The following is a 27,658-nucleotide window of genomic DNA, read 5'->3' on the forward strand; positions in this document are numbered from 1 at the left end:
GAAAAATGTATAAAAAGCTTTAAATAACTACATACATATCGTACATACATGCGCGGCTGTATAGCACGAAGTCTAATCAAAGAAGAAAAATGGCTGATGATTATATATAAGAACTTTAAGCTTAAAAAAAACTTAAAAAAATATCTCTCATGATTACCAATGGATGGTAGATTACATTTGATAAATTGGCCGTCAAGATAATTGACGATCAGAGATCGTAATAGATCAATAATGTTAGACGGATTGATTTTTGTATCTCATGCAACAAAAATAAAAAGTGCGCTCCGCACTTATTAATAAAAACTAAATTTCAAAATAATTTATTGTTGCAAAACATACTGATAATTTGATATGCTATAGAAAAGTTGAAATGGAAATATAGAAGTTATACATTCAATTTTAGGCAAATTTTGTACATAATTACAAGTACATAAAATTATAAAATACTGAACTAGGGAAATAAACAGGAATCAGACATAATTAAGTGAATGACAAAACACACTAAGTATTAGTGATTCTACAAACATTTTTATTAAAGCGGTATGGAAACTCAACGATATTTACAAGAGATATTTACAATGTAGATAATGTGCGTATCGTACATCTTGTGCTTCTTCTATTAGAATATACTATTCGACAATGTGACAAACGATGTAATCCGATACGCTTTCAAAACGAAACTAGCCAGAACTAGTTAAGGATTCCTTCCATAATCATCGGATTTTGAGAAAAGACAAAACAAATTCTTGATCGACTTTATTTCTGTTCGTTGAAACGACATCCGTATCTATCTTACACAAGTGATGACAATAAATTACAACATTATATTTTGCATCAGATATCTTAGATATTTCCATTAGTATTTTTTTTTTCAATCATTTCCTCAAAAAAGTAGCGTAATATCACAGTTATATCATGGACATAGAATACGCGCGACCGCGTCCATACGATGTTGCGTTGTCGAACGCATCGCCATGAGAGGCTTACGTTTACAAAGCGTCGAAAAACATACAGTTTATAATTGTAATACGCACTTTATAATCCTCACGGACATACATCGACAAATAACCAATTAATGTCTCTTGTAATGCGAGGGTGATATAAGGAGGCGAAAATTTCCGTTGTAAGCACTGAAAAACTGAAATAACACGCGTACTGTGTCGTATTTTGCATAAGAACGGGATTGATCCGTCCAGCAGTCATCACAATGTTAACTTATATCTGGCATGCAGTTTTTTTTCTATATGGTAACCGAATCTCAATAGAGATACGTATTACTTGTATCGTACAAGGTCTTGCGATGTAACGTTACACTGTCAAATTGTTTCATAAATTTTAATTATCGTTTTTAATGTACACACACACACACACACGCACGCACGCACACACACACACACATATATATGTGTGTGTGTGTATGTGTGTGTTGTATGTGTATATATATATATATATATATATATATATTTATGTATATATATAGAATTCTTTTAAATAAATTTGTATTGTACACAGTGGCTATTTACACAACAGTCTCTTAGACGACAAATCCATATGCGTATCTTTGCACATTCTCCAACTGTACACTGAGAAAGAAATAGAGAAAGAGGAAAGAGGAGAAAGTTCCTCTAAAAAATCGTACCGCCATAAATCCATTTTGTATATCCATCTTAAGGATGTACAGCGGCGCCGATTCGTTGTCCATAAATCGCATACGGTGAATAATACGGTCCCAAGGCGTTGAAAGCGCTGTACGGTGATGCAGCCAGCGAAGCCGGAAGTGGACCCGTCGGTGGTTTTCCGTACGGATGATATCTGGCGCTGAGAGGACTTAGCGACGGCGCTGGGTAGGAACCGCCGCTAGCTCGGTGAAGCGCCGTGGATGGCGATAACAACGGATGTGGATGAGGATTGCCGAGAAGGGCTGCTGCGGAGGCTGCATGATCGCTGCCAGCCAGGCTTGTATGACTGCGGAGATGTTGCAGGAGTTCCTCTGACGTGGCGAATCGTTTGCCACAATACGACTCGCCAGCGATCCAGTTGCAAACATAAGGCCGACCGCCGGCTAACGTGGACGGATAGGACAATGATGGCGGTGGCATCGGGCCCAAAGATGATAACGCCATAGCCAGTCCGTACTTCTGATGATCGCATTGAGTGCAGCCGCTTGGACAACTACCAGTGCCCATCATAATCTGAGCGCTGTGCATGCTGTATTGGCAGCCAGTGCAGTAGGGATCTTTGCACACCGGCACTAGAGCTTCGCCGCCCGCCGGGGTTTTGACGCGGGCATAACTCAGATATGGATTGCCTCCGGTTGGACTTGCCGACGGGTAGCCCAAAAGTGCTGCTGCGGCGGCATGATGATGCGAAAATGGTGACGCACCAGCGAATGGTGGCCTGAAGGCTGGATTCTCCGCTAGACCTGGTGGACAGCACAAGGGATTGCTAGAAAATCCTGGAAGACCTGGCTTGTAAGCTGCCAGATTAGTATCCTTTGTGTGAGCACTGGATAGGATTTCCATTCCAGACCTAATAATTGGACTTGCGCCGTTATTGTTGTTGCTGCTATTTCGCGGTGAGCCGTCGGTCTTCTCACGGTCGGCCGGTGTCTTTCGATCAGCCGACGGCGTACCACTAGTGGCCGTTACCGTCGCTTGGTCGTTCGGCGATACGGACTTTCGACTCACTGGGGTACGATTACCAGACGATTTTTTGTCGGAATGCGCATTATCACTAACACTGACACTATCCTGACCACTGACACTATGTACACTGGCTTTAGATGTAGGTCTACCCTCATCCGAAGTTTTCTTCGTCACAACGTTGGTCTCGTATGGCTTGAACGCCAACGATTTGCCGTCCGTCGGACTGCCGCGCGTATTGCGTTCAAGTTTCGTGGCCGGGGGTGATTTGGCGTTCGTAGCGATGTTCATGCCCTTCGAAGTCTTCTCTAGTGGTGAAATCAGTGGTTTACTGGGCGAATCTGCTCCAATTTGACTGCATGTCTGTGCTAACAGTGCCAACGGACTTTTCTTCGCGTCCAACTGCAATTCAAGAGAAGAAAATACGTCATATGCATAATCGATGAAAAATATAACTGTTCTCATTTATATATTACTGTTAGATATACCCATAAAATGAAATATATTGATCGAAACTAATAACACAATAATAGTAATAATGTGATAGTCATTCACTGTACTGTTCACCTTCCGTCGGACAACGAATGGTATCACGAGTACTAGTGCTTATCTCGGAAATATTAGTAAAACTTTATTCTTTTGGACCAGAAAGCAAAAGAGATTGCGATATTCAACTTTTTTGCAATATTTAGCTCCATATTCGACAAAAGCATTGTACTTTTTGCCGCGTTCTTCATCTGCGGCAATAAAGTACAAAAGTGAGCTCAAATTTAAGTATGAGAAATAAAAATATATGAATGATACAAACCGTAGTTGGAAGCGGAGAAAGATAATCCGGTTGTAAGTACTGATTGTGTCCAGTAGTCAGCATACCGCCTTCCTCGAGCACAACCATTTGGTTTTCCACTAAGAAATCACACTGCACTTAAACCAATAAAAATTATTCACACAAAACTGTACGAAATTGTCCGCGTCGTGTCCAATCTGCAGGATTACCGAAAGATCCGCGAGCACAAATCAAGATTACGTCTCCGTCGGAATCGATCACCTCTTCGCACTGCACGTAACGGTGCAAAAAGCGACGTGTACTCCGCGGAATCCAGGGAAATAGTGGCTGCTCTCGACCAAGCCGCTCTGAGCTCCAAATGGAATGCTAACCTTGCGCCATCTGGTGGCGTAGCGTGTACTCACTTCCCATCTCCGAACCCTCCGCTTCCAACAAGCCGAGGTGTATAACCTGTCCTCTCCTATCATCCCCACCCAACCTGCCCGACGCACATAGAGGGGAGGTGGTATTATGGTGGGAGAATTGCGGTGGGGTTCGGTACAGTGTGGGGTGTGGGAAGGCATTCTAATTCAACACGCCACCCATGATGTTGGCCCGACGATGACAGCTCCCATCCCGGCTTTGATATTTCACCGCTTTTACAGCCGTCTATCCCCCTCCCCACTCGTCCACCCGACGTTCCTCACTTCCCCACCAACCTCTCCTCCGACATTCCATCCCTCTCTCTCATACTATAGTCGCTTCCCCTGCTACCCCTACCCGCTGGGCTACCATAGCTGCCACGACACGGAACCGTCGTCCCTGCCACCACGGCAACCCGATATTTTATACCGTGAAACCTGTCTGTCTCTCCGGCCGGCCCCGCTTAATAAGCAGCTTTCAAAATAGAAATGTAATGGGCTAGTGGGGGTAGGGGAGCGGGTCGGGTGATTGATTGCTCGCTCAACGACTTACCGACTTGCCGCGGCCCCACGGGGTAACGAATGACAGCCACTTAAGCGCTGTTTGCCTACAGTTTTGTAAAAGCGTTTTAATTATCGCCCCAGCTCCGGCCTCGACTACAGTGCGCACTGAGTCATCCGGTACTTAACGTCTCGCGGCTACCGATCTCTCGATGTTTGCGTGCCACTGTTACTGTCACGTTGTGGATTGCACACCCCGTAGATCCGTCGATATCGGACAGTCACTGGCGATGTAACGAATACTGATCTCTAGCGAGTAGTGAGTAGTGCGTTTTTCAGGCCGCGTTATCACATAGGTAGTACACGAATTCTTTCATCACTTTTATCTTATCGACCTGTCCGATACTTACTTGTACAAGCGAAAGTGAGCATCGTGCTTTATTCATCCATACGTACGAGTCCTTTCCATCGTCAACAATCGAGTTCTTTTCAAATGTTATTTAAAAAAATAAAATCGTGTGTATTTACGCAAAATAAAGCGCGCAAGGCACATACTTGGTGAAATCCTACGATGCATTCACGCGTGCAACGCATTTACGCGCTCGCCAAGTACGCATCGTGCGCGTCCGCATGACGAGCGATACAACCATTAAAGAGCTTGACTATCAGGCCTCGTTGGAACTCAAACGCTCCGCGGTTAGGCGATTACGGCCATTCCGTTAAGTACAGCTTAAGCAAGATAAAGCGATCGATGAAGTAACTATGTTACAAGGTAATTACGACGAATTATGACGATATCCACACGCCCGCTACGTAGACCGCATATCCGCGGTAAACAATAATTACCTCGGGGAGCACTTCGCACAGGAATGCAACTGAACAGTATCTGAGAAATGCATATAGGTATGTCGACTATAATTTACGCTGGAATTCATTATAACATTCTGGGTGTCATTAACTGTTATAATATACGCCATGAATAGAAATCCGCAATGGCTCGGTGTGATGTTATTTCTGTTCCTTTCGAGAGATAATTTTTGCAGCAGCCATAGTGTAAAATTACATTTATTCGCAACGTCAGCTTTTATCTTGACAATCGTAAAAGCAAAAATCACATCACTATCTACGAATTATGTTATAATAAATTCAAGGTTTCCGCATTTTTGTCTTATTAAACACCACTGCCATGCGTTTGCGTTTTTTTTTTTTTTTTTCGAGAACAGATAAAGATAGCTAGTAGTTTAGCTTCCACGTAAGCTGTCTGTTGTTATGGCGCCGCTAATATTTCGAGGGCGATTCTTTGACGTTTTGACGCTGACGGATGAGTTTACGGCTAATATAGTTCTCTTTCATCTTAGGCCAGCCCCTTGTGCCTTGCTTCGAAGATTTCAAGCTTGCAGACGTACCAACAACGGATTCAGTCTGGTCATTGATGTGTCATTCCTATTATAAACACCCTGTTTACCTACAACAAATTCCAATATTAAGTGTATGTATATTCCTTATTTCACTTCCTAACTAATCTAATTTAACCTAACTTGATCGCGACCTGACCTGACTCTGATCTAACTTAACCTGACATAACCTATACGGATGACATGAAAGTTTCGCTTTCCTTTCAAGGTTGACCGAGAACAAAGTCTCGTTATTCGTTGACCCATTTTTGTTTATCCGATACTTCAAATCGCAGTCGTCTTTAATCGTAGGGCCGTCGAATGATTGCCGAACCGACGACACCGCGACAACGATCCGTCTATTGAAGTCTTTCAAGACCGTATTGTGACCATACGAATTCGCTCCGGGAACAATAGACATCGGGAGAGCTTCGGATAAAAGTGTAAAAATGCTGACAAGCGGATAATAAAGGAGGCAGTCAGTCACTTTGAGAGATGGCGCCGAACAAAGAGGGCGAACGAAGGAAGAGACGACCCGACGAGAGCAGGAGCGGGGGATTGCTCGGTGAGCCGTGAAAGGGAAAAAGATGGATGAACGCGAACGCAGTTGGCGTGCACGGAGGAGAAACAGAATTTGCGGGGGATAATAAATCATAGCGGTCTTTCTTCCGCCATCCCTCTACCCCTCTTCGCTCCTAACTTCTTATACACCCAGCTCTGCGCTCGGAATGACAGGGGTGCGCGCTATGCGGTTATATACGTATCGTCGAGGACGGATACAACCTATTTTGTATCAAGTTTCGCATGAAAAGTGAACCACGCGTTGCGAAGCGAGCTTTATATACGAATCTGCACGGTTTTCTCGATGAAGATTTATTACCTCACACGTTTACAACGGCACATTACGCCATTTATGTCAGAATAATTTGCTATAAAGCAAACATTAAGTCATTGTGACATAATTAGTTTATTATTTTTGCAACTTCATTGCAGCACGCCGACTTACATATTTGTTTCAATGAATTAGAATACTTCCTTGCAGAATAGAATGAATTCAGAACTTCACCGGCGTAATTTTGAATTCACGTGATCCAACTGAGTTACGGAAAAAGAGCGCCGCCGTGCGTGTCACGCGTCTACGAAGACCACAATACGGACTTATAATTATTTCTGACAACCCGTTTCACTATGCCGATGATCAAAGAGGTCACGTTATCCGGCTTCCGACAGTATGCCAGTCAATAGATCGACCGGGAAAAAGGAAGTGACGGATAAAAAAAAAGAAAGTGCGCGCTCGGCAATAATAATAACAGGGGACGGAGACACAGGCAGAAATACGGAGCTGCCGGCGCAGCACATCGAGCAACTCGGCAAGGGTCTCGTTGCCTCATGTTTAAATCAGCGATAACGAGAAGCTTCGGTGACATATGTCACTGTCGCTGTCAGCCGGCTACACAATCAATATAGTTACCCGCCCGTCCGTCTGTCCGCCCTCTCTCCTTGCGTCGCCGGCTCGAGCTGCGCCTGCTTTTCAGCCTTCGCATGCATAGACCGTATACCCGTCCGATAATGTATTCGGTACGTGACTTCGTATTCGACAAATACAAGAGCACCGTAGTCCGATGCACTGCTCGCCACGCAGTCCGACGCATCGTTGAATGTCTTTCACAAGATTCGAAAAACATCCGATGTCACACTATCGTAGATGAGGTAGCATAGTAATTAGCCGATCGTTTTGATATTTCCAATTTTTTTTAATTTTTTATGTTATTATTTCGACACAAAAATTATCTTTAATTCGTCCCACTGAATATCTGCTAAAATAATCGTGTCGTTTTATTCGTATCGCTTTCATTTCTATTTTATGTTTATAACATTACGCATGCAATAGAAATATACATTGTTAGGAAATATATAATATCGACTGAAAAGTCGATATATGTAAATCGTTACGTACGTGTTTAATGTATGTATATTTAAGATATATGCGCGTCGTTAGTGCATCTAAATCAGTAACACAGATGAATTTGTTGAATGTCTTTGCTGTTGATAGTAACCTCACAACCTAATAGAACAGCGGTAGCTGAAATTAACACGGACATGTGTAAACAGCTTTGGATAATAAATATGATGCGTTCGATTGACTCGGATTACCACTTAATTTAGACGATGGACGAGGCGACAGTTTGTCAATCGTCTGCGAATCCCGGTTTACCGAGCATACACGCGGGTCCAAATGGCTTTATCGCGCCGTCAATCAATAATAGCGGCTTACTGATTAAACGACTTGCTTAATATTCACGTAATACAACCGAGATGTTAAATCAAACATCAATATCTATCATGGACAAATGAAACTGAAAGAAAATACAATAGGTAACTCTAGATGGGTAAGTTACGTTCGGTATTAAATTAGGCTTACTTTAACAACAAAATTCCTCCACAGTACTACTACTTAGATAACTGAGACAATAAAGAGATAAATGTTCGTTTGCAAGTCGTAGAGTTTCCCTTAAAACTTCCAGTTAAAACAGTAGATTCATTTTCAGTGCCGTTGCGGCACGCCTGTAACCAAAAAAGAGTGACTTGAGTAGTTGACATCAGATATATACCAAAATTTACTGTAGGCACTACACGCCGTATCGTTTCCCTCCACTGCACGCTCTCGACCCGTCAGCTATATTCGAGAGATCATATTTTACGTTTTAATCTCTCCATTGTTCCAGGTATAACGGAGTTTAGAAGGAAAAATAATGCCTACTGTGGAACACACAAAGCTGTCGGCCATAAAACACTGATGTCAGGCCAGGCAAACGGCGCGCAAGCGCGCACGACCTGCATTTTTATGTCCACGACCAGATCCGTGCGCGGATTTTTTCCAGGTCTAGTGAGTTTGAGAGTGGGCCCCCACAATGTCGGACACACACACACACACGCGCGCACGACGTACACACATATGCGGTTACATACTAGGAAACATCACAATCTTTAACTTGCAATATTGCGATTCAATTTCTTGGTTAATCGTATTCACATTTGAAATTCAGAAGTCAAATCACGAGTCTATATCTTACACAAATACACTGACGTTTATTTATTACCACTACGTCATTCGGGTTTATTCGAGCCACGAAACATCATAGTCGCTTACTATTGCGCTACATCATATTACGATAGCAAGTGCTTGTCCATTAACGAGTGAGCATTACGAAAGACGATCCATCGAGTGATAAGTGGACAGTTGAGAAAACCGTCCAAATTAATGAAATCCTGTCAAATCTGATTGCACTTGAAAAATAATGAGTCTACGACAATAAATATCCAATGCTATATCAAAACAACTCAATTTATTACTCGGTAACATCAGAAGGTAACATCCCCTGACCTAGAAAAAACACTCGCATTTCCGGATTTCTCTGTACTGGAGTCCATGAATTATCACTTTAGACATCTGCACGAGAACTTGGCGGATTCCTCAAACGTTCTCGTTTAAACTTAATAAAACATCGTCGTGGTTGTGCGTAATATTGCTACCATTAACATAACTTCAAGACCATAAACTCTGACGAAACATGCAGACTCGTTTACGTGGACTGAGCCGAGAGAGCGAAGGTTCCCTCGAAGCGTTATCCTCGGAACTTCAATTTATGGAACACCCGTCCATAATCGGACATATCTCAGGCCCGTCCGAACAGCCGCTATTCCGGATACGATAATGGCACTGCCTTTGATAAATCAGTCCGCGTTAGGTGGCATTAAAGGCCTGAGGGACGGCTCTGCAACAGCAATCTCCTGATTTTATTTCTCGAAGGCCCGTGCGGGTGCTCTCTACTTATCTGGCGCCTCAACTCGTTTACTGGGGTTAGTATGAGAAGCGCCTTCGTCGGGTCGTCTCTATGCCTAATTCTCTCGTCTTGCACTCCAACATAGTCCGCGTGCGGCACGACCCCGCATGGTCGAAATTATCGAGGACGGCAGCCTGCTATTACTATTATGCCCTCGACCCTTCGTGCTGAGACAACTACTAGGATCGCTAATTATTTCGAACGAAATGACCCCCAGACGGCTAATGACAATGCCGATGGAGGCGGGTAGTTCTCTAAAATCGTGTTATTAAAATAGGACAAATGATGATAGGTTTTGGATCGGAGTTCGCTCGTCTGCCAATGACATCAGCTTCGAAAGTTAACTTACACTTATGTGTTAACGACGCACAGAAGTTTCGAAACTCATGTGTGGTTTTAATATATTTTAACGCATCCATCTATACACATGTATATGTACGTAAGTGCGGTAGTATAAATGGCTTATAATTTCTTGGCGTTTCTTATTGTTCAAAACTAATAAATTCCATTAATAAATTTGACTTTGTTTTGAGAAAAATACCAATCAATACTAGTGACAATGTGATTTGGAATAAAATTTGAATATCACAAATGTCTAAATTTTAAACTCTTCAAATCAATTGCAAATTTTCATTAAAGTATTTCGTGAGATTTCTTTACTGCTGTCCAGTATAGCTATTTTAACGCAGTGTGTGTCTGGTTTCCTTTTGGGAAACAACGCGGAACAGTTAGGATCGACTGTCACGATTGTTTTCATGTTCGGATGACTTCGCCGGGAGGGTCGACATATTGGCCGAGAGTGCGGGAGGCAACGTCTGGCATCGGATGAGAGACGGGCGTCGTGTTGAAAGCAGACGGCCGAGTGACGAGACGCCAGAACGACTTCTCTCGGTGCCGGAGACGGGACGTCGTCTCCGATTACAACGGAGTCCTCCGAAATTCCGAGAGAGGAATCACATCGCGGAAAGTGCACCGCTCCAACGTCGCCCTCGAGTGTATAACGACATTAGTATCACGCGATAAGGATATTTTCGATGAAGGAGAGTGTACCTGTATCTATTTCAATCGATCTTAGTCTCAAGTGGATAAAGGCGTAATGTCGTGATAAAATGTTCACTTGGAAAAACTATTAATGACACTTAATACGAAAACACGCAATTCTATAAAGAGAATATTAAGACAAGTTTCATTCCAAATGTGTGAGGACCGATTTTTATTATTTCACGTGAAGCAACATCGACTCTCACGAAAGAACTGTGACGCCTGTGTTTTCACGTTCTCTGCGACACATGTGCACAATATACATCATGCTTCCACCATTTCGCTGCACAATTTCGCATCACACGACACGGCTAACGAAATATCCTCGGCGAACAGACATTAACAGCTGTTTTTTTAGCAGGAAAGGAGGGATAGGGACGGGGGATAGTAGTGGTAGAGGTCGGATGGAGGTTTTTACATGGCGAGCCTTTAAAGTCAGTGCGGCGCAACGTTGAAATTATCGTCGACGCGGCCGCAGGGGCCGCACGGACCGAAGAGGGACTGCGAATCGGGTGAGGCAGTGGGGTTTTGAAATATGACAAACGCACGTGCGTTGTCCATGAGTAAATTTTGTTTATACGGTGAGTTGTGCGCGAGTATTCACGACGCGTCGACACAACGTCGGTCTTTGATGAGGAGAGACGAGCCGTACAAGAGAGGAGGTGTCCATCGTACCGAAATATCTATATTCGTATACACGCGAGGCAATGGCAAGAAATAATGTATATACGTATATAAAACGCGCGCAGACCCAAATCATGACATGTGCACACGCTTATACATGACATATGATAACCTGGTAATGACAAGTTGGCAGTAGTGGATATTTCCTTTCTTGTAGGTTCTAAACTCTTGATCTGCAACAACGCCTACAGAATTTCCTCCTTTTTCGTATGTCGATTAAAAACTCTCGATCGAAAAAAATATTGTGTGAGAGCATTTTTTCTCTTGTCGGATTTCATCATGGAAATACATTTCCCGATATTTCTAGTTGAATATATGCTTATCAGATTGCACATCAAAGGATTAAGCACGATATTATAAACATACATCTCGCAGGTAGTACATGGCAACGCAAAAACACACACGTATCAAAGGTGATACATGTGTTTAGGCAAAGCAATAGTTACGCCCGTACAGGACAGCACCGATGTGACGAACAGAGTATATAGCGTATTTCAACACGGAAATAATACATACACACAGCTGTATGCGCGGCACACGTTTGAGGGAGTCGGAGAGATTTCCGCCCCATTGCAAATCCCGAGAATTGCGTCCGTCGAAGCGTAAAACGCACGGGTACTTCGTGAGATCCCGCGTAATTTGTATTTGCTCGCCGGGACGTGTGTAAAAGCGGATTCAGCACGGTAGACGTGACATTGCCGTTCCGCGGCTACGCGGAACGCGTTCTCGCCCTGATGTACGACACCTGGCGTATGACAGCAGTGATTTATCAGCTACCGAACAGCCAACGAAGCCCTACACCGCCAAGCCGAGAGTTGCCGAGTTGGACGTTATTTGGAATGCTTTCCTTCCAAATATGAAATATCTATGTTTTTGAGCATCAGAACAAAATTTTATAAGCAAAATCGCGCCACATAAATGCGTTTATGGAAGCTAAAAGCGTGTGACGGTTAAGTAAACCAATTCGTCTCTTCCTACATTAACGTAACGATTAGATAAGAGCCTCCGCGCAAACGCCTACCCTATATCGGGATAATCTCCGGTTTGCTATAATTTGTAAGCCTTCAGCTATCACGGATAAGAAAGATACATCTCTTCTCTGCCGTATAATTACAGGTTTTCATTTAAACGGCCATGCCATGAGTTAGAACGCCCATTTGTCTTTAACTGCCGTCTAAGAAATCATGTGTACAAGTATATCCAGGTTTCTACATGAAAGTCGCAGTAGGTTTGAGTAAACTCTGCGTGTAACCTTTTACATGGCATATTGTAGACACCTACAAAGATACATAACTAGGATGTCTTTCCTGTCACTAAAAATTTTACCCTAGTACACAATCGATTGTTCTATGAGATCTCTATTAACATCGCCATATCATCAGGTCTTTTTTTAAGCTCCTGTTTTTTCAAACCTGCTTGGTTCCACTGTCACATCGCAGACAATAAGAAAGATACATTACTTTATATAGAAAAAAAATCTACATTTACTCAACCAAAACTTCACCAAAAACGGTATAAAAGAATGAAAGCTTCTCTCACTCTCTCTCTCTCTCTCTCTCTCTCTGATAAGTAACGGTCGTTATCATTCACTTTATGCACGGAAAAGTAAAAAAATCAGACTTTTGTCTTTCTGTTACGGAAGAATCTAAAGTAACGCATGTTTATCGCAACATCTGTACGTTATAGCCTAACACGCTACTTACTATATTAACACCGAAAATTGTTCACTGAACGATTCTTATCTTGAGTTCTCTCGTCGCTTTTCTACCTCATTTTATCTTCCATCGCAAGAAAACAATAATTCGGGATCAACGCTTCTTATCTTTTGGCTTATAATCGCGTCGATGCTATTCACAATTATTTGCTCATACTTATGGCCTAATTAATATGGTTCATTGTTCCTCTTTAACTTCCTTCTCTTTCCTGTGTGTGTGTGTGTGTGTGTGTGTGTGTATGTGTGTGTGTGTGTGTGTGTGTGTAAGAATTATATATTCATGAAGAATATAAAACAAATACTTCCATTTTTATTATCCCGATATATATATATATATCACCCGCGAGGCCACATGAATTCAAACCTTTACCTTGAACTCAAATTTGTAAAGTCAAATAAAATCAACGAATACGTTACCCACAGCTCGAATCAAATGCGGAAATCTTAAATGAACGAAATGCGCTACATATATAAATAGGATAGAGGTAAAGAGAAGATAAATGGAAGCAAGAAAGAAAGAAGGAGGAAGAGAACGAGCAAAGAAGAGAGAAGGTAGCTGCACTGCCGAGTGACAGGCGGACGTAGTGAGAATGACACACTCGTTTCCATTTGAGCAATTTCAGTGCGACACGAGACCGAGACGAGGCGCGACGAGACGAGCCGCACCAAGCCGCACCACGGTTGTCTTGTCGTCACGGGGAAGAAAGCCGACGAAACGCCAGGAACAAAAGAGACGAGACAGAGCCTGTGGGGTGCGCGAGCTGTCACCCGCATTGTGTGTCGCCGGCATTTCTCTTCCCCGTTTCACGTGCGTCATCCGCACCACCGCCGCCGCAGCTTCTCGGCTATCCTCGTCTCCTTTCCGCTGTCTGCTTCCGCAAGGGCATCCGTCCTTCTTCAGCGTCTCATCCTTGCTCGGAGATTCGATGCTCTCTCAACGGGGGGTACAATAGCCGTCGGCGGCGTCCGTGCGCACCACGCCACGCTGCAGCACGCCTAATCACCCTCGGGCGGGCGTCTGCTATTGAGATGTTTAATTAACTCCATTGTGATCCTCTTTCAGGCTGCGACACGCCGCAATGGCCCGATTATCGTCGAGCTCGGCTGAGGACGATGGTTTACGCGTTGGTCAAACTCCAATTTTTATGGCGCGTTCAGTGTTAATTCTAATAGCACAGTCCAGTAACCAACGAGAACGACCATATTCTATATATAATCTATGTATTTTTAACTTAATAAATATACATTTTACGCATTCATATTTAACCTATTAGGCCGTGATTCAACAACGAGTTGCTAGATCGTATGTTTTAAAAATTGATGTCAGTAGACGTATTATTCCAAGTATTTCGATAGTACAACAGCACTCCGTATAGATATATCAGAGATCATGAATATTGATTTCCACGAGGAGTCACTGTCGTTATTTAGATATAGATATCATTTTGTATTCGAAGATTGGAATACTCTTGATTTTCAGTTTTATTTATTTTTGTATCCACTTTATCTTTATTTAGATGCATATTTAGATACGTTAAACAGTAGCTGATACGTTCCGTACGTTGCAATGTCGAATCATAAAACTAGGATATGACAATAGCACTTGATCAACCATATCCTGCAGAACGATATTCTAAAGATGGTATTTGTTTTTGCAAGATTTTAAGGGGATGCCGGATATGAAAACTTCATAATTATTGTCACATAATATATAATATTATGTCTATAATATTGACTTTTTCTGCTAAGTTTACATCTTGTTGCTTCTACAGAATTACAAACGCTTTTACACAATAAAAGTGCATGCAAAAATTAATTGGAGCATTGCTCAATATGTGACAAAAATGAAAAAAAAATGTTTAAACTTTGAACTGTTAGTTAGTACAATATTTGTTTAATACAAACATTCCGCAGGTTGCACGTACCCAAACTGTGGATGCTCCAATCAAGACAATTTAAAAAATCACTACTACACTTTTAGAATTTAGTTTTGATGCCAAAAAAGATACAAAAGGTTTGCAGAAAAGTTTATGATTACATGCGGTTAGGTTTTCCGACACTATGATGAAGTAGAGCGCAAATTAGTTCACGGATATTTTTCGAGATGGCACCGTATTTTTATTGCACTTTTCACAACGTCCAAATATTCAGAATATATGCATATATATATATATATATATATATATATATATGTGTGTGTGTGTGTGTGTGTGTGCGTAACAGCAATAATTAAATAAATAATCGAATAAATTAAATAATAACCGAATGAAAAAGTAATAATACTCGAATATTAAATGGTAGTGATAATAATATCTGCTCGACAATCGTGTGATAATATCCGCGAGTGGATAATAAAGAAATAATGATGATCGAGTAATCGATAATAACAATACCTGAATAACGGCTCTGACAAAAACTTTAGGCTCAACTAAGGCTGGGTAAACAGACCGACGTAACGGTCCGCTCGGGCGAGACTCAGCGGCGTCGGGGGTGCGCAGCCGGGTTATGTAAACACGCGTGCGTGAGCACGTGCTCGAGCATCACACCATAGCACTATCAACCGTCGAGGCAAACGCATTAGAAGTTGCCGCGTTATTTTCTAGATTATTCCGCACCGATTTTTAATACCGCGTTTCGACTTCGTGACAATTGAGGCGATAATTAAGATACATTAAAACGCGTACTCCTCACGCAAGCAAATGTTTACCGCGACAGGTAATTACTGCGTTTTATTTACTTTTTTACTTGTTAGATAGAGGAACGTCGCGATCGAGTTCCTCAATGCCGTCAAATATTATCATCATCTATTTAATATTCGAGTATTATTACTTCTTTATTCGATTATTATTTAATTTACTCGGTTATTATTTAATTATTGCTATACTCGAATATTACGCATAGGAAAGTAATTCGGACGTGCCGTTACCACAATTTTTTTGCCTCGTCTTTAATTAGTTATTATTGCCGTTGCTCAGTTATTGTTACTCATTGTTATTACCGATTATTCGATCATCGTTATTCAGTTATTATCTGCTCGCGGCTGTTATCACACGATTGTCAATCAGGTATTATTATCACTACCATTTATTATTCGAATATTATTATTTTTTATAATAATTATAATAATATCTGCTCGACAATAGTGTGATAATAGCTGCGAGCGGATAATAATTGAATAGCGATGATTGAATAATTGGTAATAACAATGAATAACTGGGCAACGGCAAGAATAACTGATCAAAGATGAGGTAAAGAAATTGTTGTAACAGCACGCCCGAGTTGCTTTCCTATGTAATATCAATAATTACATAATAACTGAATAAATTAAATAATAATCGAATAAAGAAGTAATAATATTTGGATATCAAATGGTAGTGAAAATAATATCTGTTCGACAATCGTATAATAATATCCGTAAGTTAATAATAACGAAATAGTGATAATTGAATAATCGCTAATAATAATACCTGGGCAACGTCTATAAGAAGAACTCTAGCTCCACAAAGGCTAAGTAAATGGATCCTCGTAACGGCCCGCTCGTGCTGTTGACTGACTGGCGCTTGGGGCGCGGCCGGCTCATGTAAACGCGCGAGCGCGTGCTCGAGCGTCACGCCATAACACTCTCAACCGTCGAGACGAGCACATCTGCAGTTACCGCGTTATTTTCTATATTATTCCGTGCCGATTTTTAATACTGCGTTTCGACTGCGCTACAGTTGATGCGATAATTAAGACAAATTAAGACGCGTATTCCTCACGCGAGCAGGTGTTGCGGGCTTTACCGTGATAGGTAATTACTGCGTTTTATTTACTTTTTTATTTGTTAGATAGAGAAACGTCGCGATCGAGTTCCTCAATGCCGATCAAATATTATCATCATCCATTTATTATTCGAGTATTATTACTTCTTTATTCGGTTGTCATTTAATTATTTTTATTGCGTATTGGGAAGCAACTCGAGCGTGCCGTTACGATGATTTCCTTACCCCGTCTTGCTGTTGTGTATAATTAATTGATATTACTGGATTGATACTGGATTTTATTATACGGTTGTCGATCAGATATTAATATCATCATTAATTAATCGAGTATTATTACTTCTTTATTCAGCTATGATTTAATTATTTTTTATTGTGTATTGGGAAGGAACTCGAGCGTGCCATTATAATTTCTTTTTCTCGTTTTGTCGTCGCATGTATAACTAATTGATACTAAATTATTTAATTACTAAATTAAATTAAATTTCTATTACAGAGATCCAATAGAGCAGACGCAGTCACGTCGATATCACGTCAACGACATTTCCCAACAAATTTTACTTTGTGTTGACTTGACTAAATTAAAAATGTTTTTGTATAGTAAAAGTACATGCATAAATAAAATAGGGCATTCCTGCCTCAAGGATGAAAACGATATAAAACTATTGCTATCGTAACACTGATTTCATTTTTAAAAAATTACAGCGTTCTGACTGCTCCAATTTATATGATAAAATTAGGTGCGAAAATAAAGTATAACATTGGTCAGTGCGAAATAAAAATGATATCTCAAATTACCGATGCTAATTATATTGAAAACTCAAATAATAGGTAACGTGTTCTTCAAAAAAATTATTCGCAAACTACGTTTGCGCCTACAGCACTCTTTTCTACAAACTCTTTCTTTGATGCACCCAGTACACAAGCGGTTTAAAGAATTCATCAGAAAAGTAGCAAGAGCCTATTTTAGAGAGAATGCGAATATCGGCAACGTGGCATTCACATTTATGTAACGTCTACGGGGTGCGGCGTCAAAATCCGGACAAATTATACATTTTTTCCAAACATTTTTTATTGCAAAAACGAAAAGGTTTACAACATTTTTTTAACCACATTGTTTATAAGGCCATAAAGAACACATTTACTCAATATATCCCCCGTTTGCTTGAATGACCGCCTCCATTCTCGGTCTGAAACGTGCGCAGGCGCGCTTTAATGTGTCACGGTCCATATCGGTGAATGCCGCTTCAATAGCGGCTCTCAATGATGCGACGCTTGGATGTTTGGACTTGTTCGTGACCCTTTCAACTACGCTCCATACATAGAAGTCCAAAGGATTCAAATCCTGGGCTGTTGGGAGGCCAGAATTCTTTCGACCAAAACATGTCAACGTTGTCCGACAATCAATTTTGCACCAAATGACTTGTGTGGGCGGCCACACTGAAAAACATACGGCTTTCCAGACGATACAGTTTCTCGCTCACACCAACCGACGACAATTTTCGGATCGACTGCCCTGGATCTTCAAAAATCAGCTCCTGAGCCCGTTGAATGATGTCAGGCGTCCTGACAACGCGCTCCTTCGAGTGGGTTTTCCTCGCCGGTGTTGCAAAACCTTCGTTGGACTTCTCCGACTCATTGTACTTTGCGATGACATTATACACAGTCGATCTCGGGTACCCGAAGAGCCGAATGATTTCTGTCGCCGAGCGCCCAGCGCGAACACTTTCGATAATCGCGGCTCTTCGGTTATACTCCGCACTTGGTTTCAACATTGCGACTGTTTCGAGGTTATGATGGTTTAGTACATGCGTCAAGCTATTTGAACGCTAATCGTGACATCTACCAGTGGTATAGAACGGCGAGAATTTCAAATTGAATTTTGTCCGGATTTTGGCGCCGCACCCTGTATGAGTAAGAAAATTGAAATAACAACGTAGCACACACACTTGCATAACATCTGTGAAAAGATGAGAGCGGTATCATGTTAGCGCCTATTTGACGATCATCTTTATTCCATAAGTATCTATGTGTACATAAATTCGATATCGTCGGTAAATGATGATAACCGTTTCTACTTTTTGATGATCGCTCTACGTTATCGACGCTTATTAAGTTTGTCGCTCGCTCCGGCATCCCCTTATTGCTGATCTTATCGCAATTCCTTGAAAAAATTTGAACTTTGCAAAGCTGAGTTTAAGTCACACAACGATTGTTAACGTATAATATATACGAAGGCGCTGAAATTGGAAAAACCTCCTAGCTTTAACACTACTACGTGTCTGAATATATAATTACAACATGACAGAATTATTAGCTGCGTTGAGATAGCAGTGAATAAGAGAGGGGAAAAAAGACAAAATCAGATTGAGAATCAAAGATAATAATATAGCCTGTTGCCGAGCCTGACATTCTTTTCTCAAGGATTGCGATTTATTCACGCGATGCTTATCAATCTTAGATTTGATAAATGCTTATACGTGCTGTGGAGATAAAACAGATGTAAGCAACTTTGTGAAAGTATAATGTCTCGTGTTAAGATTGTATTGAGATCTATGTCTGCAATATTATCTTTGTTTTGTATATCCCGCGCAATTAAGTTTAAGTTGGTAACAGTTGTCCGCTATATGGTGGTACTTTCGGTCAAAGAAAAATCTTTCAGGGCAGAAATCTAGTAATATATGTGTGCTATCTAGTGGATATAACCTTACTATTTATCAAGTTCACATATTTATTTAAACTTGGATTTCTACATAAATTGCATTTCTGAAGTATGTTGGTGTCTACTCGTCACTTTGCCGATAACTTGAGTCATCCTGATGACTGTTCCTTACAAAAGAGGTATACTAATATCGTGTTGCGCATAATATATTATAGAAATTTCAGAGTTATTCAACTGCATATTGACGACACAAAGTACATAACGTAAAAAATTACACACATAAAAATATTTTTTAGATAAATACGTATGCAGATTTCAGTTATTTCTTATGATTAGATTCTTATTTAGTAGCGACTCATTACTCATATTAAATTTTTAATTTTCGCACGATGTGCCATTACTTGCACGTCTAGTCTTCATTTATCCACCCTCTCCCTTTCTTCCAGCAATATTGTTCCCGATAATGTCCGTATATTGCGATACATACCGAGCGTAACTGTCGGTATTTTGCGATCGTTAAGCGAGTAAATGTATACGTAACGTATATATAACCCCCTCTCCTTCCTCTACGTATATACGAAGCATCCAGCTGCCTCGTAAAAAGTCAAACGTATTACGCGTCCGCGCCGCGGCTCCGGCCACGTTGACATTTTGTGTATAAGCACGCAATATAATTAGCGGCCATAACCATAAATAAGATAATTTGCATGTATTTTGTATAATAAAGCTATTTTACGCCGAGGCACGAATCTCGTGCTTTATGGTCGCCGGTGTTGTGTGTAGAGGAAAAATACCTCTCCCGCGATATACCGCGCGCCAGTTGCGGCTTTGGTTGCGACTGTGGCGAGGTGGAATCGAGAATGCCGCCCCGCGTTTTCGGTTCGCCACCGGCCGCGACCGCCTTCAAGATTTATAAACTGCTATTAGTTGAAAATAATTTCTTGCGCTTTCAAGCGCCGATTTTCTTTTACTCCTGCAATATCTGCTGACTGCAACGTTTACTCAAAATGACGAATTATGCAATTTCTACGAAACAAGATACGTTTCCTCGATTACCACAAATTACCATAAACAATATATCCTTACGAGTTAATAATTCTATTCTTTGGATAATTTAAAGCATCTCAATCCTCATGTTATAAATTGCAATGCCTGTTCAAAAATATCTCTGAAGTATTAAGATTTCACGAAAATGATATGATTCATTCTGTCGAATCTTAAGAAAATAATGCCAGTCAACGCACTCATGATGATAATCAAAAAGTATAGATTTAGATCAGCCGTCTTTATGACACATGACGCAACGATAAAACTGTGGTCATTACATAAATGAAATGTAATTTATATATAACATTAACATAACGAATCTGCATTAGGGAAAAACTTAAGACGTCACCTATACAAATGGTTCCATTTGAGCATCTTAGCGGTATCCGATCTCGTCATGGCAGTAGTTGCAGTAGATGCCTAGTGAGAATAACTGTAATGCATCGTACAGTCGAGGATACATAAATTTTCGTTGAACGGCAGAGCTAGTACGGAACGTAACTACGCCAATGCGGGACAAGAGAGCCAAGCATTCGAGCAGTCAGACTGGCTTCGGTGTGCGGCCAGGAACAGTTCCTCGCCTAGCATACAAATGAAGAGTATAAACATGTCGTCATTATCTGCCGGATTTATAACATGGATACACCCAAGCTTGACGCACAGGTGGCTCGACAGTGGTTCCCATCTCAAAGCCTGATATCCATTCTTTTCTTGTACCGACGCTACTGTTGAAGAGTCTTGACTGAAGTCTTGTTTCAAAGAAAACAAATACTTTGATAATAGTAGTTATTGCCTTTTAGCAAAGATGCTGCTAAATAGAAACTACGAGCAAATTCGTACATAGTGTTCCTTTGAAGATATATTTTCATATATGAAAGTAAATATTTTTCTCTACACATAACTGTAATATCAATACAGAATTTAATGATATGTAAATTTAATTCAGAATAAATTCTACATCACGTAAATAGATTCATAAAAACTTGAACCAAATAGGTTTGGTGAAATAAAGGGAGTATACAATCGTGAGGAAAACGGCATAAAACCACTATATTGATCGCATGGTGAAATGCCTGAAAACTGAAATACATCTACACTCACGAGAGATATCGCGTAATTTGCAGTGCGGGCTCGCGGTGATAAAAAAAGTGGCACTTGATATTTGCGATTGAAATCGACAACATCGACAAAATGGAAGCCGCGATAACTATTTGCCGGGACTGTTGAAACGGAGAGCCGGCGGGCGTGCAAAATTTTTAATGTAATTTACTTTCGCGCCATGACGTAAGCATCCTACTGGTATCGACATTTCCACGAGTGGGCGAAAGAGAAATTTGTGTGAGTGTCGAATGCAGTATTATATGGCCGTGGCAATTTACTGCGCGCTGTTACATACTATTTACCGCACAATTTACTACGTACGTTACAGTACAATGTTACAAGAAAGCAACATATGTATGTTGTTATATTTTCTTGGCTGATAATTTACACGCATCACGGACATTTTTTTTAAACATGTCTTTTGACGCATACTCTGTCTCGCTCCATCTCATGCTTCATTACTTCGCAAAGTAATTTATAGGAACATTATTTGGTTGCAGATATACTTGAAAAAATCTTTCGCTGTGCTTTATGCCACGCTGTAGTTTTTTATTATTTAAATTCTGTGTTTTCAAAATTATAGACGTATATATATGTACATATGTAAAAATATACGTTTTAAAAATCATTCGTTTTCCAATCTTACGATACATCGCTACTAAGTACCAGGTGTAACATGAAATGTCGTGTGTCTGATACCCAAGGCAAAGCAGTAATTAGCCTAACGACGTCTCCTTCAACACTCGTCGCGATACGTGTTGCTTTATTAAGAGATAATGAAGCGTTCGAATTAATAATTTCCTGCAAAGACCCATGATTGAGATGCGATAAAGGAAAAGAGGGAGAGAGGGAAGAAGGAAAAAAAGAGAAATGCGAGAGGTAACGAAGTTACCTGAAATGATATGGATGTTGATTTGAATTGCAACAAATAAGTTCTTTGCAGCTATCGCTACCAGCGTTGTCAAATAACCGAGTCATATCATAATCCTTTTGTCTAATATATTGACTTAATATAAACATATTAACTAGGAGTGCGAAAGATGATAATATATACTTGATCACTAAACATATCGCGCTCATAAATGTTATTTGTATCAATAAATATATTAGTAACTTTTATTACATTTTTTAACAAAATATTACAACGCAAAACGTTAGAAAGACTACAAAGCCGATGTTCCCATGTAGACAAAGTAGTTACTGTTAAGAGTACGCAATTAAAATTTAGAAAATACTGTGAAAATGTACTGTGAAAATGCAAAGTGATTTGAATGCAAAAACGGGTTCAAATAATCCTGTATTTTGAAACTGATAAACATTAAGCATACACATTAAAATCTCATAACCATTAACACAACCGTAGCCACTTTTATCGACCATCGCAACAAAAATTCGAAGTAGGCTGAATCCCCAGCGTGACCATTCATCGCGCCTGTTTGCCATGGTATTATGAAAAAAGAAGGAGTGAGAAAATGGGGAGAGAAAAATAAGAGTCAGCCTGCGGAAGCCTTTCTCCGCAGATTTTTCGTGACAAGATAAGCCACGTCCTGTTTACTCTGGACTGCCGTGGCGTACGAAGATGCTCGTTAAGCCTTTTAGTGCCAGCGTATCGCACGAGCACCCACAAAGTCATATATCACCCAAGGGTAGCTCGGTTTGTACCGGTACCTTAACTCGCTGTACGGAAACACTCGCATAGGAGACAACGAGTCTGCATCGGATACTGATAGATTCCTTACAACTCGTTATTCATCACCACATTTTAGATACTTGTATGTTCCAGCATTTAATATACATACAAGACATTAAAACGTTTACAAAATATTTTCAAACGTTTCAAACTATATCCACCTTACAATATAATTTTTTCAAAGAATGCCTAATCGTCATAGAACACAAAATAGAATTACAAAAAGAGAAGAGAAATACAACAACGAAAAAAATGATTGAAAGTATTATGAAAATCACAAAGAATTAACTCATGCAAATACTTAGATAAATATGTACGATGTACTAAAAGAGAACGACTCGGCAGACCCATTACGAATGGAGATTTCGAGATCAACGCTGTATTACGAGTCGTCATTAATGTAAGGATAGAGCGCAAGATGGAAGAGAACGGGAATACGGCCTGTACTCCTCAAACTGCAAGATCCAAGATCCGATATACCCGGTCGAGGTGAGGTACGAAGCAATAACTGGTCATGTCGCCCAGTAATTCAGTAGCCAATTAGTTAGACGGCGGCGGGAGAGTTGGCGAAGATGTCTATCTGGTCTCGTACGAGGCGGCTGCACCACCGTGCTGTTGCAGCTTCCTGCACTGTTTCACCAATACCAACGCACATCTCTCCCCATCCATTCTACAAGCACATCTTCGCGTGTAGAAATGCAAGTTGGTTACAGGAACACCGCGGTGTCCTGGTGAGAGGGTCTTACGAGATACACGCGTGTATCTCTTGGAAACCGATCCAACGGTGATCGGCTGTTCTTTTCTAGCTGAACCTGATTCCGGAGATTTATCACCCGTGTCTGAACGCAAATCTTTCATTACTCTAAGCAAAATCGAACTAGCGTGACTCTGCGTGACATGCGATAAGATTATCAATGCGATTTCTTCCGACTTCCAAGACATAATATACCCAACTTCGCTATGATTGGAATTTTACAACTTACGTTTAACAAAAAATTCTGCGTTGAGCTACACAGGCTTTCGTGTATTGTTATAATACAGAGTGCTTTAAATTGATTTGAAATGACTTTCTTATTATATTTCCGCTTGGAACTTTCCGCTGTCGATTGATACAATGTCACTTTGCTCACGATAAATAATAAGCTATTCGTCAATGTGAAAAGGTTCGACGTGTTGCGGCACGACGGTTTTTCCGAATTTGATTTCGTGGATTTCAATTAGGTAGGGGACTCGGAAGGCCGCCGACACCCGATAAAATAACGAGGAGCCAAGCCCTCACACAAGCAGGTCCGAGAGAAGTAAACCCACACTTTCTTGGCTACGGGTGAATTATGCTCTCCCTGGACCATAACTTACCCACACGGAGTTAATGCGTGCTTGTGCAATCCCGCCTGCCACGGTCCAGCCTACCTGGGCTAATGAGTAGGTGTTTGTTGGACATTCTGACACGTTTTACGACTCACCAGATTACTTCTCTCCTGCATCGATAGATAGAGCCAACGGCTGCAGGCAGGCGGCTGCCGTTGGCTGTTGCCAGCACCGCGAACAAAGATTGGAATAGGACAGTTGATTTACTACGGACAGGCGACGCGATTTCATTCGAGGAATACGCCTGGTATCGCCCCGTTCGTTACTCTCGCAGCCTCGTCGATCTTCCGAGCGATTTAACTCTGGCCAAGTCGTCCAACGAACCGATGAAAAAATATTTCATTCCGTAGTAAAACACCAACGTTACTTTCGATTGGACTATTTACCCAGAAATCACACATACTGCATGTTTGTCTGTGTTATAAAAATCCGCCTTATCAGATAACAGTTTCAATCAAACTTGTATATAATTTTGGTTATAAGATTCGTTATATCATGTATTAGAAACGTGTAAGATAAGGTCATACGTTAGATAGCTGATTCCGAAGCAAGAGAATTGGTTCTAATAAAAAAAAAAAACAACTTTCGTGGTCGATAATTTGAATAGATACCTGAGGCAAGGTAGGCAGCGGCCACCAGACGTTATCGTTGGTGCCAACAAAGATTAGAATAGGACAGTTGATTTACTACAGACAACCAACGCGCTTTCATACTGGAGGATATCGTCTCCCTCGTTACTCTTTGGGCCTTGTCGAATGGAATCGGCTCGTCGATCTGCCGAAGGATTAAAAATTACGATTGATGCTGATTTACTGCTGCGTTACCTCGTACCTCGCGATTCGTGAAAATCCCTCGTATATATCCCTGCTCGACAATGCCGTCGCATTGATCTTCCTTTATGCGTGCTCCAATGCAACGGCTCGCAGAGCGATGCATCTTATTTATCCGCGACGTATTTCGTCAGGTCACGAAATGTGCAGCTTCTACTAACTTTTCTGGCAACACGGAAATACTCTTTCAGAAGCAATTCAATTAGGAGAAGTATTGTGTGTTACCTCAAAAAAACTGTTAAATTATAAAATACTACATTAAGTATGTCTAATATATGTTTGTGTTACTTTCGTGTTATCTGTATCACTTTATCACTTTTATTAATTTTATTTTGCTCGTAATAATTGCGCACTTTCGTGAAATTTCTAATTTTATAGTTTAATATCATCTTGAAGTAGTAATTTGCAGAAATAAGCCATAAATAAGCCTTTAACAAATTCTACGCAACGACAACTAAAGCATCTCTGGTTTAGACTAAAAAGTTGCAGTTCCCTTTTCAGTATAGGTTATTCACTGTGCGATTTTTGATACTCATCTAAATAATTTTAAGTAGACCTTTCACAGAGTCTTTTTAGTATTTTCTTCTTATCGAGATGCTTACCGCAATTCGCCGAAGGAAGGTAGGCGCGTTAACATCGGATGCGCTATTTCGGTTCGCACCGTATCCGCTCGTAAAAGTCGCCCAAGGCGTGGGCATCCATCCTAATTAACAACCATGGAACCAGGTACGGGACCATCTGATACTACGTCGGGAGTATAATCCGCTCGTTACCAACACGAAGCCCACACGGACAAACACTCTTTATTGCCGTAAAGCGCTTCCTCGGCACAGTTTGGATGCGACAAGCATGGTTCCTTTGGACGGTAATGGAGAGAAAGATAGACGGAGATTCGACATCCTTAAAATTCGCCATTTCTGGAATGTCCTGTTTTCATCGATAATTTTTGTTTTCTACACGATTGAAAGTATATCTCCAGTAAATAACAACTTGACAGTTGCCATGACTCTACACGATGAAGAACATAATTTATTATTTATTATTGGCATAAAATGAATTCTCGATACTACGTTGTTATGTTTTTGACTTTTTGCCATGTTATTTCAATTGTTTTTTGTTTATATTATAAATAAGATGTGAGCATTTAACATATGCTATCTTTCATCCAATGTGATTGGAATAAACATCCAATTGCATGCCAAAGTGCATAGTCTAAACTTCAGTGGTCGAAAACAAGGTGGAAATGGTACATCACGTCAATACACGAGATCCACTCGTCTTCTAATAAATTCTGTTTGTACTGTCCCGACGATCCCAACTTACTTGATCGAGCGTACCGAAATAAAGTGAAACACGGCGCGCGGCTAAGGCGGTTATAAACAAAGATACAAACTACCGAGGATCGCGGGACCGCGGCTCCACGCATGGCTGCCGGCGATAGAAGCAGCCAGTTCCGCTTTATGATCCCATAAATATCTCAATAGGATCTTAAATTACCCCACCACCCGAAGAGTCTGCGACTCCCTCAACCGCTGGCTGGCTGCTGTTCCACCGCTGCCGTTGGCTGCTGCTGGCTCTGGATATACATTTACCCGGCCGAGTTTTCGGTGGAGACGTTACTGTTATTTATGGGCTCGTTTATCAAGGTGGCACCCCTTTCCCCTATCGTTGCTTCGATGCAGACTATCCGCCACTGCGAAGCCAATCCCGAGATATATCGCTTCGATACCAATCCCGGCTCTCTCTCTCTCTCTCTCCCCTTTTCTTCTCTCTCCCTTCATTCCCTCTCCTTTCCCTTTTATCTCTCTCTCTTCTTTCCACGTAGTGCCATTTTCGAATGAGAGGGAGAGAGACAAAGAGACCTTGAGGAGGCAGCCAGTTTCGTCTTCCGGATCCCTTCTTTCAACTTTTCGCCTGGAGGCACACCCCAAAACTTCCTTCAGTGATAAATGCTCGTGAAGAATCGCACTCGCGCGATAGCGGCAATTAGTGGTGCCTCTTTTGTCTCCTTGTCTGCCCTCGAAGCTGATGAGCCTGCAATTCTGGTTTGACGCACCGAGTTCATTGTGAAACAATAAAAACGACGATTTTACATATTACAAGGTAATTAAATTTTCATAGTAATATATAAATTAGGGTGTATATATATATATATATATATATATATATATATATATATATATATATATATAT

The 27,658-nt window shown here is 41.0% G+C and overlaps 1 protein-coding gene and 2 long non-coding RNA genes across 3 annotated transcripts; 1 reads left to right on the forward strand and 2 right to left on the reverse strand.

Moving 5' to 3' along the window:
- Positions 1-508: 508 nt before the first annotated feature.
- Positions 509-3,775, reverse strand: LOC116847903 (zinc finger protein Noc). The gene is made up of 3 exons (XM_032823412.1): positions 3,639-3,775; positions 3,451-3,566; positions 509-3,044 (listed from the first exon to the last, which is right to left on the reverse strand). The coding sequence occupies exons 2-3, from the start codon at positions 3,535-3,537 to the stop codon at positions 1,668-1,670; spliced, it is 1,464 nt and encodes a 487-aa protein (XP_032679303.1). The 5' UTR covers positions 3,538-3,566; positions 3,639-3,775; the 3' UTR covers positions 509-1,667.
- A 210-nt stretch (positions 3,776-3,985) lies between these two features.
- LOC116847904 lies at positions 3,986-10,331 on the forward strand. The gene is made up of 4 exons (XR_004378850.1): positions 3,986-5,234; positions 5,690-5,820; positions 6,038-8,115; positions 8,452-10,331. It is a non-coding gene; the product is annotated as an uncharacterized LOC116847904 (long non-coding RNA).
- An 11,799-nt stretch (positions 10,332-22,130) lies between these two features.
- On the reverse strand, positions 22,131-27,572 carry LOC116847943. Its single transcript, XR_004378858.1, has 3 exons — positions 26,068-27,572; positions 25,467-25,630; positions 22,131-25,409 (listed from the first exon to the last, which is right to left on the reverse strand). It is a non-coding gene; the product is annotated as an uncharacterized LOC116847943 (long non-coding RNA).
- Positions 27,573-27,658: the final 86 nt, after the last annotated feature.

The sequence above is a fragment of the Odontomachus brunneus genome, unplaced genomic scaffold, assembly GCF_010583005.1.
Source record: "Odontomachus brunneus isolate Ranch 3 - 2012 unplaced genomic scaffold, Obru_v1 Obru_scaffold_085, whole genome shotgun sequence".
In the NCBI taxonomy this organism is placed as follows: Eukaryota; Metazoa; Arthropoda; class Insecta; order Hymenoptera; family Formicidae; genus Odontomachus; species Odontomachus brunneus.

What these genes read in the sequence shown, in the direction of transcription:
- LOC116847903 (XM_032823412.1), bottom strand. Translation starts at nt 3,537, where the DNA reads ATGGTTGTGCTCGAGGAAGGCGGTATGCTGACTACTGGACACAATCAG. An exon ending in TTTCTCCGCTTCCAACTACG is followed by an intron (nt 3,045 to 3,450) that starts GTTTGTATCATT and finishes CTTGAATTGCAG; the next exon opens with TTGGACGCGAAGAAAAGTCC.